The following is a 13,367-nucleotide window of genomic DNA, read 5'->3' on the forward strand; positions in this document are numbered from 1 at the left end:
GCTTAGCAAGTGGTTACTAAGGCCTGCTCTAGTAAGGCAATAAGTACATACAGAGCATATAAATATATAAAGGCATTTCCTGTACAGACAGTTAAACACATCACGACCACACAGACAGGGCCCTCAAGCCCAGCCCTAGGTGCTGTTCACACTGTCAACATCACAGATTTATATATTTATTATGACTATTTTCTAACACTTGGAAGCGCCGTAAAGTGTCCCGAGCAGTGGGTGGGTGCCTGTTTCTAATTTACAGAAGCGCCTTACCAGCTAGCAGCAGCCTGGTTAGTACAACCAACGGGATGTGTACCCAGCAAGGAAGTGACACCCAGGAAGTGATTGGTGCGGCCCTGAGGGGATCAGCTAAGGTTTCACACGGGAAACTTACCCTAAGCAGAGAAAGGTGAAGGCGTGGGAGAGGGGAGTCGGCAGAGAAGAACGGGCCAGAGCAAGAGCTGCGGAAGCTTGAGGTGCAGGGGGGAGCCACAGGAAATGGGGCACAAGATGGAGGTTAGAGCCGAGGAAGCCCTTCTCCCCTAAGCCAGTGAACTCCAGGCTGTAAGTGAAGGGCTACAGAAAGATCTGTACAGAGAGGGGGCAGCCTGGGGAGAAGGCAAAGCAGCAGGACCAGCAAGGGGCTTCTGCTGCAGAAAAGCAAAGCTAAGGGTGAAGACCAAGGTAGCCAGAATGGATTGAAAACATGGCTTTTTAAAATATTGAGGAGAGATCACATTTAGATACTAATTTGTACACTAGCCCATTCCAGAAAGGATGTGGGGCTAACAAAGATACTCGTTACAGAAGAGAAGAAAGCAAACACATGAGGAAATGAAGATAAATGGAAAACAGTTTTAAGAAAAGGTAGTGCACCAAATCGCCTGCTATTATGCACTGCACAGTTCCCAGATGGTTCCCAGTTCCAGAGTGTCCTAGCGAGCCAGTGGCTAAGGGGGAACATAGCACTGTCTACTGATACGTTAGGCCTGAGAGACATTTCTCTCTTGCATTCTAGAGAGCGTCTCTGGTGAAGTGACTGGTTTTGCAAACAACATCCCTAGAATTGAAAAAAAAAAAAAAATCCACTACTTTCAAATGCCATTTTTTAATAATATCCTCTAATGCTAGCTAGCCACAGTCACAGTTCAAGATAAAACATAAACATGATTTAAGCGGCCCAAAATAGTGAGCCTCACCATGAAGTTCTCTGAATTGAAAATGTAAATATCTGAGGTGAAATTCTCTCCAAGAAACTCAAGTTCAATCAGTCTACTAGGTAGCCAGTCAAGGGTGGATGTATTTGCTTTACTGTTAACTGAGAGGAGGAAAGGGTTGTCTTCCCTTTTGAAAATGATGGAGTCTGAGAGCCAAATGAAGGGGGGTGCAAAGTAGAGGCCAAAGTCCCCTCAGACAACAGTCATAGGTCTGCTCTGATACACAAAGGGGTGTCTTAGGCCCCAAGGGTCCAATGGCTTGCAGACTTTGTTAAAAGGAAATGAACCCCTTTCTAGAGCCAAAGTGCGATGTTAAACAGATGCCAGCAGAGCTGCTCAAGCTGGCACAGTGTCGGAGGTGCCCCTGCCTGCCTCTCTCCAGCCCGTGGGGAGTTTCACTGGGAAGAAAGGGCAGGAGCAGCCAGAGGGCCCCAGCCAGAGGCAGGAGAGGGCAGGGGAAGGGTGGCGGCAGTCAGCTGGCACCAACAGTGCAGGGGCCCGGAGGGCAGGCCTCCTACTCGGGCTCCCACTCCCACCAGGTCTAAGCAGTCAGATCTGTGTGTCAGGATCTCCTGGGGAGCTGTCACAGTAACCAGAAGTCCTGGACATACCTCAAATCAATTAAATCAGCCTCTGCCAGGGTAGACCCAGGCATTGGTATTTTTTTTAACCTCCTCGGGTGATTCTAATATGCAGCCAGGCTTGGGAGCCACTGGTCTAAGGGGGACAAAACCCATAAAGTCAGCATCCTGGCCTGAGTTTTGAGGGCTGGTCACACCATCCTTTTTCCTCTATCTGTGCCATCCTCACCTCCCACTCCCAGTGTATCTTTTTTTTTTAAATACAGTTTTATTGAGATATATTCACATACCCTATAATCATCCACAGTGTACAATCAACCATTCACAGTACCATCATATAATTGTGCATTCATCACCAGAATCAACTTTTGAACATTTTTTTTACTCCAAATAAATAAATTAAAAAAAAAGTAAGAAAAGAATGCCCAAAACACTCCATCGCCCCCATCCCACCTTATTTTTCATTTAGTTTTTGTCCCCGTTTTTCTACTCATCTGTCCATACACTGGACAAAGGGTATGTGAACCACGAGATTTTGACAACCACACAGTCACACCACATTAAGCTACACACTTAGGCAATCGTCTTCAAGAATCAAGGCTACTGGGTTGCAGTTAGACAGTTTTAGGTATTTCTTTCTAGCTATTCCAGTACACTAAAACCAAAAAGGGATTTCCATATAGCACGTAAGAACGCCCTCCAGAGTGATCTCTCGACTCCATTTGAAATCTCTCAGCCACTGACACTTTGTTTTGTTTCATTTCACTTCCCCCTTTTGGTCAAGAAAACTTTCTCAATCCCACGATGCCACTGTATCTTAAGAAATTTGGAGCCTACAGCAAGAAATAAGCCAGACCCCTCTTCCCCAGAGATTCTGGCACTGGATGAGACAGGGCAGAGGTGGGGGCCGCAAGTAGAGGGCTGCCAGTGCCCGAAAGAAAACTCCTGAGTTGAATGAAGAGGTCAACACAGGAGACCCGCCATCATCCCAAACCCAGCTGAGAAAGTGCTTCAGATAAAACCGCAAACAAAAGCCTTGATTTTTTAAGAGGTATCTTTCTCACTGTAATATTTCTGAAATTAGGCTACATCTTACCAGCTGAGAATATTTATTAAAGTGACTTTTTTTCTATACACACCTCCCCCCAAATTATTAAAATCAGGGTACATCTTATTAACACACTAAAAGCAGGCATTCCTGGCGGCTAGAATAGGAGCAGGGTCAGAGCTTGTCCATGAACCCAGGGCAGCAACCTTCCCACATGCCTATGAAGAGGCTCAGTACCCACGGTCTTCTCTTTTGCTGGGCTGGGTGCTACAACAGACCCTCTCCGGGCATAACCTGTGCACTCATTTCTTTTGCTCTGTAAGACCTATGGCTGCCTGGCTTGTCCTATGTCCTAGCAACTGCTAGAGACCAGGCACTATGCAGGATGCTTTGCATTCACGACTATTTCTTACAGTAACCATTATTTTCTTCTTCTTGGAGCTAGGAAAAAGCCTCGAGAGAGGTTCTGAAACTTGCTCATGGTCACACAGTGACTACATGGCAGAGCTGTTACATGGATCTGGCTGATCCACATAACACACATTACGCCCCTGGATTTCAGAACAGCCAGCCTCGCATACAGGCAGCACATGCTGTCCAAAGCCATTCCAAAAGCCTATCAGCAGGAAGTCAACCACTGCGGCTCTAGGAAATTGTTTTAATAAGTATATCCCCAAGTTATAACTTTGGGGGGCAAGGTAAGAACAAAGAGACATAAAATCTGCATAGCGACTACCAGGAGGAGGACAAGAGATGGGTCTTCCCTAATGGCTGACGGGACACGCCCACTGTGACCACCAGCCTGGGAACTGATCTCCTTTCAGCCTTTACAAATGCAACCATGGGGAGTGGGGCAGAATCATGCTTCAGAAAATAAAGAAAAACTTAAAGCATTGAGAATTAAAAGGAAAGAATAACAAGGAACAAATAAACCCCAAGGTCAAGAATAGGAATTTTAAAAATTGGAATTTTAGGGGAAAAAGTATGAATGGCAAAAATAAAAAAAATACAAAAGAGGGCTTAAACTCTTTTACAGAATGAAATGCATTATATTTGAAGTAAGGGAGACAAAAGGCTGAGACCACAAGGTAAAAAGATGAAAGTATGAAAGTAAATATGATAAAAGACTAAGATTAAAAATTAAAAGACTAAGAAGTTAAGCATTTAAAAATTAAGTATAAAAAAGTTAGTGCCAGCTTTTTAACCTTGGGCTCTAGAGTCTTAGAGTAACTTGGATGCTTCTAAAGGAAAAGCTTCCCGTAACTTTTATTCTGAACTAATCGTGAGGGAAGCCCCCTGGCATGAGTGACTTTTCTCTCTTCGGTAAAGCTGAGTGAAGAAGGTTAATAAAAGCGATCCAGCACTCTTCCTATCAAAAATATCTGTAATGATCCAAGGCAGACAATGACTACCTGGAGAAAGGGTCCCAGTACTAATAAAAAGGATTTTAAAAAATTGTTTAAAGATTAATAAAGAGCTTTAGAGGGCACCAGGCTACCACTTCCTGGTATGACTTCCCCACTGCCATTTAAAAGACATTCAAGCAAAAACAGATAGTCTGCTTTGAACGTTAACACTTTGCAAAAGTCTGGGAGAAAGTTCTACTAACTACAGTGTGAGTGAAGAAAGACAGAGAAACACATCCATGGGCAACTGAACTTTTGCCTCTGAAGGAAAGCAGCACAGCTGGCCAGGAAGTATGTGGGAAGAGGGCTTAGCCCTTCACCTTTCTCCACCCCCACGTCTAGCTCAAACTTTCTGGACAAAGGTGGGCCAGCCCCACACTGGGTGAGGACTGCCTTCAGAGACAGCCTTTCTCCTTGCTCCATCCAGTACCTCCATTCAGAGACTACAGTACAGGACCCAACCTCACAGAACTGAGGCCAACCTACTGGACTGGCAGCAGCGTGGTAACACCAATTTACTCCAGTGCAGTAAAACCAATTTACTCCAAGACATAAAAAAAAAATATGTAGGCAAATATCAATTTGGACACTTAATTGGGAGTAGAAAGACCTTGTTTTTTTTTTTTTTTTTTAATGTGTATTGTAATGCAGTTCTTTTTCCTGTTGTTTTTTTTTTCTTAAATTTTTATTGTGATTGTTCAGATACCATACAATTATCCAAAGATCCAAAGCGTACAATCAGTTGCCCCTGGTACCCTCATACAGCTGTGCATCCATCACTGCACTTAATTTTTGTTCAATTTTTAGAAACTTTTCATTACTCCACACAAGGAATAAAGTGAAAGATGTAAAAAGAAAAAAAAAAAAAGAAAAGGAAACTCGAATCCTCCCATATCCCTAACCAACCCCCCTCAATTGTTGACTCGTAGTGTTGGTATAGTACATTTGTTACTGTTTATGAAAGAATGCTGAAATACTACTAACTGTAGTATATAGTTTGCAATAGGTATATATTTCTTCACTACATGCCTCTCGATTAATAACTTCTAGTTGTATTGTTATACATTTGTTCTGGTTCATGGAAGAGTTTTCTAATACTTACACAGTTAATCATGGACATTGCCCACCATAGGATTCAGTTTTATACATTCCCATCTTTTGACTTCCAACTTTTCTTCTGGTGACATATATGACTCTGAGCTTCCCCTTTCCACCTCATTCACGCGCCATTCGGCACTGTTAGTTATTCTCACATCTTGCTACTGACACCTCTGTTCATTTCCAAACATTTAAGTTCAACCTAGTTGAACATTCTGCTCATACTAAGCAACCACTCCCCATTCTTAAGCCTTGTCCTATATCTTGGTACCTTATATTTCATGTCTATGAGTTTACATATTATAATTAGTTCTTATCAGTGAGACCCTGCAACATTTGTCCTTATGTTTCTGGCTTATTTCACTCAGTATATTGCCCTTGAGGTTTTGTCATCAACCCATTTATTTTTTTTTAAGATGGTTTTGTTCACACACCATACATTCCATCCTAAGTAGACAATCGATGGTTGTCTGTATGGTCACATATTTATGTGTTCACCACCTTCACCGCTATCTATATAAGGGCATCTACATTTCTTCCACAAGGCAGGAGGGAGAGTCAAAGAAGGTAGAGAGGCAAAAGAAAGGGGGAAAAAAAACGACAGCTAGGAAGCAGCAAAAGGAAAAATAACCTTAAATCAAAGCAGAGTAGAGTCAGACAACACCACCAATGTCAAGTGTCTAACACACCTCCCCTATCTCCCCCTCTTATCTGCATTTACCTTGGTATATCGCCTTTGTTACAGTAAAGGAAGCACAATACAATGATTCTGTTAGTTACAGTCTCTAGCTTACGTTGATTACATCCCTCCCCCAATGCCTCCCCATTTTTAACACCTCGCTAGGCTGACATTTGCTTGTTCTCCCTCGTAGAAGTACATATTTGTACATTTTATCACAATTGTTGAACACTCTAGATTTCACCAAGTTACACAGTCCCATTCTTTATCTTTCCTCCTTTCTTCTGGTGTCTCACATGCTCCCAACCTTCCTCTCTCAACCGTATTCATAGTTATCTTTGTTCAGTTATCTTACATTGCTGTGCTACCATCTCCCAAAATTGTGTTCCAAACCACACACTCCTGTCTTCTCCTATCACTCTGTAGTGCTCCCTTTAGTATTTCCTGTAGGACCGGTGTCTTGTTCACAAAGTCTCTCATTGTCTGTTTGTCAGAAAATATTTTGAGCTCTCCCTCATATTTGAAGGACAGCTTTGCTGGATATAGGATTCTTGGTTGGTGGTTTTTCTCTTTCAGTATCTTAAATATATCACATCACTTCCTTCTTGCCTCCATGGTTTCTGCTGAGAGATCCGCACATAGTCTTATTAAGCTTCCTTTGTATGTGATGGATTGCTTTCCTCTTGCTGCTTTCAGGATTCTCTCTTTGTCTTTGACATTTGATAATCTGATTATTAAGTGCCTTGGCGTAGGCCTATTCAGATCTACTCAGTTTGGAGTACACTGCGCTTCTTGGATCTGTAATTTTATGTCTTTCATAAGAGATGGGAAATTTTCATTGATTATTTCCTCTATTATTGCCTCTGCCCCTTTTCCCTTCTGTTCACCTTCTGGGACACCAATGATACGTACATTCTTGTACTTTGTTTCATCTTTAAGTTCCCGGAGACGTTGCTCATATTTTTTCATTCTTTTCTCCATCTGCTCCTTTGCGTTTAGGCTTTCAGGTGTTTTGTTCTCCAGTTCTTGAATGTTTTCTTCTGCCTCTTGAGATCTGCTGTTGTATGTTTCCATTGTGTCTTTCATCTCTTGTGTTGTGCCTTTCATTTCCATAGATTCTGCTAGTTGTTTTTTTTGAACTTTCGATTTCTGCCTTATGTATGCCCAATGTTTTCTTTACAGCCTCTATCTCTTTTGTGAAATATTCTCTAAACTTTTTGAATTGATTTAGCATTAGTTGTTCAAATTCCTGTATCTCAGTTGAAGCGTATGTTTGTTCCTTTGACTGGGCCATAGCTTCGTTTTTCTTAGTGTAGGTTGTAGTTTTCTGTTGTCTAGGCATCTGACCTCCTAGGCCACCCCAATCAGGTTTTCCCAGACAAGAACAGGCTCAGGTCACAGAAGGAGGAAATACTCAGTATCTGGTTTCCCTGATGGTTTTTCTTAGAGGATTGATACACCTGTGCTTTTCTGCCAGGCAGGTGCAACTGTCAGCCTGTCACCACCTATGTAAGAGGATGTGGCCTGTGGCTCTCCTCTCTCAGGCTTTGGGGTCTGGTTCCAGAAAGGCGGGCAGTAGAGCAGAGCCCCTCCCTTTCCTCTTGGGATGCTATGCCCCCTCCAGAGAGGTCATCTGCATATCAATAAGTTCTTTGTTTCTCTGACTCTGCTGATCAAAGTGTTTTGATTTTAAAATGGCTGAGGCTGTCTTTACTGCAAAGTGCTGTGGGCTGAAAATGGCTGAGGTTTTTTCCACAGAGAGAGAAGGGGACAGAAAAGCCCCCAGGTTCACCCATCAGCCAGAGATAGCACCTGATCCTCTGGGCTCCCAAGGTCAGTTGTCACCAAAAGCCTCTGTCTGCTTGTTGAGGATTCACTGTCTGTATTGAGCAGTTAACATTAAAACCCCATTTGGAGCTGGGCTGAGAGAGTGCTGCTCTCTAGCACCATGAGGCTTCCGTGAGGGTGGGGCTCTCGGCTCTCGACTCTCAGTGCGGGTCCACAGTTTTACTTACAGATTTTATGCTGTGATCTCAGGCATTCCTCCCGATTCAGGTTGGTTGATGATGAGCGGACAGTCACGTTTGTCTCCCCGCAGTTATTCCAGGTTATTTACTAGTTTTTTGGTCATTTATGAATTGTTCCGGGGGGGACTAACATTCTTTCACGCCTCTCTATGCCGCCATCTTACCTCCTCTGTAGAAAGATCTTGCTTTTAAGAATCACTCACAGTGGGAATAAAGAGACACTATGCTAAGAAGGAAAGGGAAGAAAGTTAGAGAACAAGAGATTTCAAGGAGTCTGAAAATGCAACAGCAGAACTGATAACAGCACAGGAAAAACAAAGCAGAATTAACAAGGCAGAAAAGTTGAATTCATAACAAGGAAGTCACATTAAAGAAGTTTTTCCACAGTGTAGAATGAAAGACCAAAAATATGACAAAGCAGAGTGAGAAAGTGACACAGAGTTTAGAACTAAGATTTCCCAACAGATCATCAAAATTGTTGTTAAGAAAGACTAAACAGAAGATGAAATAGAACCAAAATTACACTAAAAGAAAACTTGACAGGGTTGAAAAAAAGACTGAAAAATGCAGATTCAGACTATGTTCCTGCTCCATCCAATGAGGCTTCCTGGCAAAAATTTTACATTATTAAAAAAAAAAAAATCCAACAAGAATCCAGATACCCCAGAGGTATATCTACAAATGAATATATATCGGAGCAGCTTTAGATTTCTCTATGACAACGAATTCCCAAAAAATAACTATAAATTTCCGAGAAGCAAAGGGTGTGATCTAAGAAGTCTATATCCAACCAAAGTATCCAAGTGAAACCAAGAGGAAGGTATTGTCAATTTGGAAAGAACTCAGTATATAACCTACCTAGCCATCCTGAAAACATTGACGATATATTCCAGCTTATCAAAAAAATGAATCAAAATTCCCCAGAAATAATGGTATTTTAAGACATTAGCATACTCTGACACCAATTAAATAAATTATATCTGAATAATTATTGTTTAAGTAGTTACAAAATGAATGAAAAGATCTAGTACTTTAAAAAAAAAAAAGAAGATACAGAATATTTAAATTTATAATATGGCCTAAAATTCCACATATGAACAAAATGTAAATGTGGGTAAAAGCAGGTCAGGGGAAAATAAAATCATATTGAAGTCTTCATTTATCACAACTGAGATAAAGGTACTGCTTTTGTCTTAATATTGCTAGAGAAATTAATGGAATTAAAAGCATGATGCAAATTCACTAAGGAAAATAAAAGCAAACAAGCCCATGCCATGAAAACACTCTCACATCAATTAAAATATTTAATGGGAAGGGTTTAAACTCTCGTAATAATAGGCTCCAAAGACGGCCCGCAGTAAACAACACCTGGTATTTCTGTCTTCTCCCAATGTATCTGGGCCAACTCTATGACTTGCTTCAACCAACAGGACGAGGCAGAATTGACACAGTGTCAGTTCCACTCCTCAGCTTTAAGGAAACCTGGCAGCTTCCACTTCTGCACTCGTGGGAGCCCTGAACTGCCATGTACGAAGTCCAGTTAACATGCTAGAAAGACCACATGAAGAGATCATGTGAAGGAGCCACTTGGAGAGGGAGACACCTGAGATAGATGAGAAAGAGGCACTCCATTGTCCCAACATCCCAGCTGAGCTGAGCCTTCCCTACCAAAGCATTACCTGGGTGAATGAACCATCTCATTCAATCCACCAGGTGACTACAGTCCCAACCAAGAGCCCAGGAAAAGAACCATCCAGCTGTACCAAATCAACCTACAGAATTAGGAGAAATAATAAAATGGTTCTAGTTTCAAACCACTACATTTGGAGAACGTTTGTTACGCAGCAATAGAAAACCAAAACACCTTTTAAGGGCACCAATTTAAAAAGCAAAGAAGGGCTAAAAAATAGAAGGCTTGGCTAATTCAAACAAAAGCAAAAGAATTCAAAGCAAAAAGCACTTAATTGGGACAAATATAGAAAAAATATAATAGTCATGAACATTAAAAGCCAATAGAATATAATACCAAAATATGTAAAATCCCAAACTAATAAAGATACAAGAAAAAGACTGTAAAAAACAATTATACAGATAAGCTATCGTGGGTAAATTTAACGTTCTGGAAATCCCCAGGAATGACTATGGTCTGTTAATTTCTGATGGGTATAGTAGGAAAAGTTCACAGAAATGTTGCTATATTAGGTTAGTTTCTTCGGGTAGAGTAGGAACATGTTGGAAGTAAAGTAGTTATCTTAGGTTAGTTGTCTTTTTCTTACTCCCTTGTTATGGTCTCTTTGAAATGTTCTTTTATTGTATTTTTTTTTTAATTTTTTTTTTATTTCTTATTTTTTTATACAGTTGATTTAAAAACAACAACAACAACAACAACAACAAGGAAAAAAATATGCAGAGCCCCCTTGAGGAGCCTGGTAGAGAATGCAGGGGTATTGGTCTGCCCCACCTCGATGGTTGCTAATGTGCTCACAGACATAGGGGACTGGTGGTTTGATGGGTTGAGCCCTCTACCACCGGATTTGCCCTTGGGAAGACTGTTGCTGCAAAGGAGAGGCTAGGCCTCCCTATGGTTGTGCCTAAGAGCCTCCTCCCGAATGCCTCTTTGTTGCTCAGATGTGGCCCTGTCTCTCTAGCTAAGCCAACTTGAAAGGTGAAATCACTGCCCTCCCCCCTACATGGGATCAGACACCCAGGGGAGTGAATCTCCCTGGCAACGTGGAATACGACTCCCAGGGAGGAATGTAGACCTGGCATCGTGGGACGGAGAACATCTTCTTGACCAAAAGGGGGATGTGAAAGGAAATGAAATAAGCTTCAGTGGCAGAGAGATTCCAAAAGGAGCCAAGAGGTCACTCTGGTGGGCACTCTTACACACACTTTAGACAACCCTTTTTAGGTTCCAAAGAATTGGGGTAGCTGGTGGTGGATACCTGAAACTATCAAACTACAACCCAGAACCCATGAATCTCGAAGACAGTTGTATAAAAATGTAGCTTATGAGGGGTGACAATGGGATTGGGAAAGCCATAAGGACCACACTCCACTTTGTCTAGTTTATGGATGGATGAGTAGAAAAATAGGGGAAGGAAACAAACAGACAAAGGTACCCAGTGTTCTTTTTTACTTCAATTGCTCTTTTTCACTCTAATTATTATTCTTGTTATTTGTGTGTGTGTGCTAATGAAGGTGTCAGGGATTGATTTGGGTGATGAATGTACCACTATGTAATGGTACTGTAAACAATCGAAAGTACAATTTGTTTTGTATGATTGCGTGGTATGTGAATATATCTCAATAAAATGAAGATTAAAAAAAAAAAATTCAGCCATTGGTCAAATATATGCTCATTTCTTTTTAAAATCAACTATTGTAACAACATAAAAGTATAAATTCATTTCTGGCGATAAGAAATTTAAACAATATGAGTAAAATTGATCTAAAAAAAAGCATTACCTCCACTCCCAGTTCCTTTCCTGCATTACTGTCTCTCATGAAATCAGTGTGTATCCATTCAACTTTTTCTATTTACATATGAAATTATACAAATAAATACTTTTGCTTCAAGTCTGTATTTTTTTACATAAATGGAATAATTCTTTATTTTTGTTAAGTTTTTTAATTAACATGAAGTCTTTAAATATTTCCATAAGTTAAAAATACAGATTCCTTGCATTTTAAAAAAATTGCTGCATAATATTGCATAGAGTGGATTATGAAAGTTTTCATTATTATCCCATCAGTGGATATTCAGGGCTGTTTCTTTTTTTAAAACTATTCCATAAAACACCACAGGGACCAGTTTTGCACATGCCTCCTTATGCACATGTGGCTGTGTTTCTTTTGGGTAGATACCAAGAAAGGGGTTGTTGGCTAAAAAGATACATGCAATTTTAAAGGGTTTGGCAAAGCGCCCTACAAAAAGGCATTACACAGAGGGGATCTTCCTCTTGCCCTCAACAATGCATAATGTTACCTAATTGTAAAAGTTTTTCCCAATCTAATAAGTGAAAAATTGAAACATTTTAATTTGCATTTCCTTGAGGTTGTGTGTTTAAAAATATATTTATTCACCATTTGCATCTTTTTCTGTGGATTACCTATTCATATCCTTTGCCTTTTGTTTTCTGAAGGGTTTTCATTTTCTTATCAAATGATAGGCATTTTTTCATATATTCTGATGCAAATCCTTTTCTGTTATATATGTTAAAACAATTTTTTCCCAATTTTCTAATAGTTATTTGACTTTATGTAGGGTGCCTTTGGCTAAAGAAAGGTTTCCTTCTTGTGGATCACACTCCTTTTATCCAGTGTATGGATGGATGAGTAGAAAAATGGGGGCAAAAAAATAAAGGAAAAATAGGTTGGGGGGGTCGATTTGGGTGTTCTTTTTTCACTATTATTTTTTTATTCTTATTAGCACTTTTTCTGGTACAAGGAAAATGTTAAAAAAATAGATCGGGGTGATCAGTGAACAACTATATGATGGTAATGTGATCAATTGATTATCTATTTTGGATGATTGTATCGTGTGTGAATAAATCTTACTTTAAAAAAATAAACAATGGGGGGAGGAGGGGAATGGGATGTTTTGGATGTTCTTTTTCTTTATTTTAATTTTTATTTTATTCTTTGGAGTAATGAAAATGTTCAAAGTTTGATTGTGGTGATGAAAGCACAACTATATGACAATACTGTGAACAACTGATTGTACACTTTGAATGTGCGTTATGTGATTATATCTCAATAAAATTGCATTTAGAAAAAAAAAAAAACAACAATTATACAGATAAGCTTTCGTGGGTAAATTTAACGTTCTGGGAATCCCCAGGAATGACTATGGTCTGTTAATTTCTGATGGGTATAGTAGGAAAAGTTCACAGAAATGTTGCTATATTAGGTTAGTTTCTTCGGGTAGAGTAGGAACATGTTGGAAGTAAAGTAGTTATCTTAGGTTAGTTGTCTTTTTCTTACTCCCTTGTTATGGTCTCTTTGAAATGTTCTTTTATTGTATTTTTTTTTTAATTTTTTTTTTATTTCTTATTTTTTTATACAGTTGATTTAAAAACAACAACAACAACAACAACAACAAGGAAAAAAATATGCAGAGCCCCCTTGAGGAGCCTGGTAGAGAATGCAGGGGTATTGGTCTGCCCCACCTCGATGGTTGCTAATGTGCTCACAGACATAGGGGACTGGTGGTTTGATGGGTTGAGCCCTCTACCACCGGATTTGCCCTTGGGAAGACTGTTGCTGCAAAGGAGAGGCTAGGACTCCCTATGATTGTGCCTGAGAGCCTCCTCCC

General features: G+C 40.3%; 1 protein-coding gene across 5 annotated transcripts in view; it reads right to left on the reverse strand.

Moving 5' to 3' along the window:
• Nucleotides 1-13,367, reverse strand: part of LOC119534615 (cytochrome c oxidase assembly factor 1 homolog) — an 84,025-nt gene that overhangs the window by 10,874 nt on the left and 59,784 nt on the right. Inside the window, exon 1 of one of the 5 annotated variants that reach the window (XM_037837148.1) lies at nt 1,194-1,212. The exons of 3 other annotated variants lie outside the window; for them this stretch is intronic. In XM_037837148.1, the coding sequence (XP_037693076.1) occupies nt 1,194-1,196 (3 nt within the window). In that variant the 5' untranslated portion in view covers nt 1,197-1,212. Of the gene's footprint in view, nt 1-267; nt 289-1,193; nt 1,213-13,367 lie in introns of those variants that run through there. One more of the 5 variants, XM_037837152.1, reaches the window with a different exon arrangement.

Source organism: Choloepus didactylus, chromosome 5, assembly GCF_015220235.1.
Source record: "Choloepus didactylus isolate mChoDid1 chromosome 5, mChoDid1.pri, whole genome shotgun sequence".
NCBI lineage: Eukaryota > Metazoa > Chordata > Mammalia > Pilosa > Megalonychidae > Choloepus > Choloepus didactylus.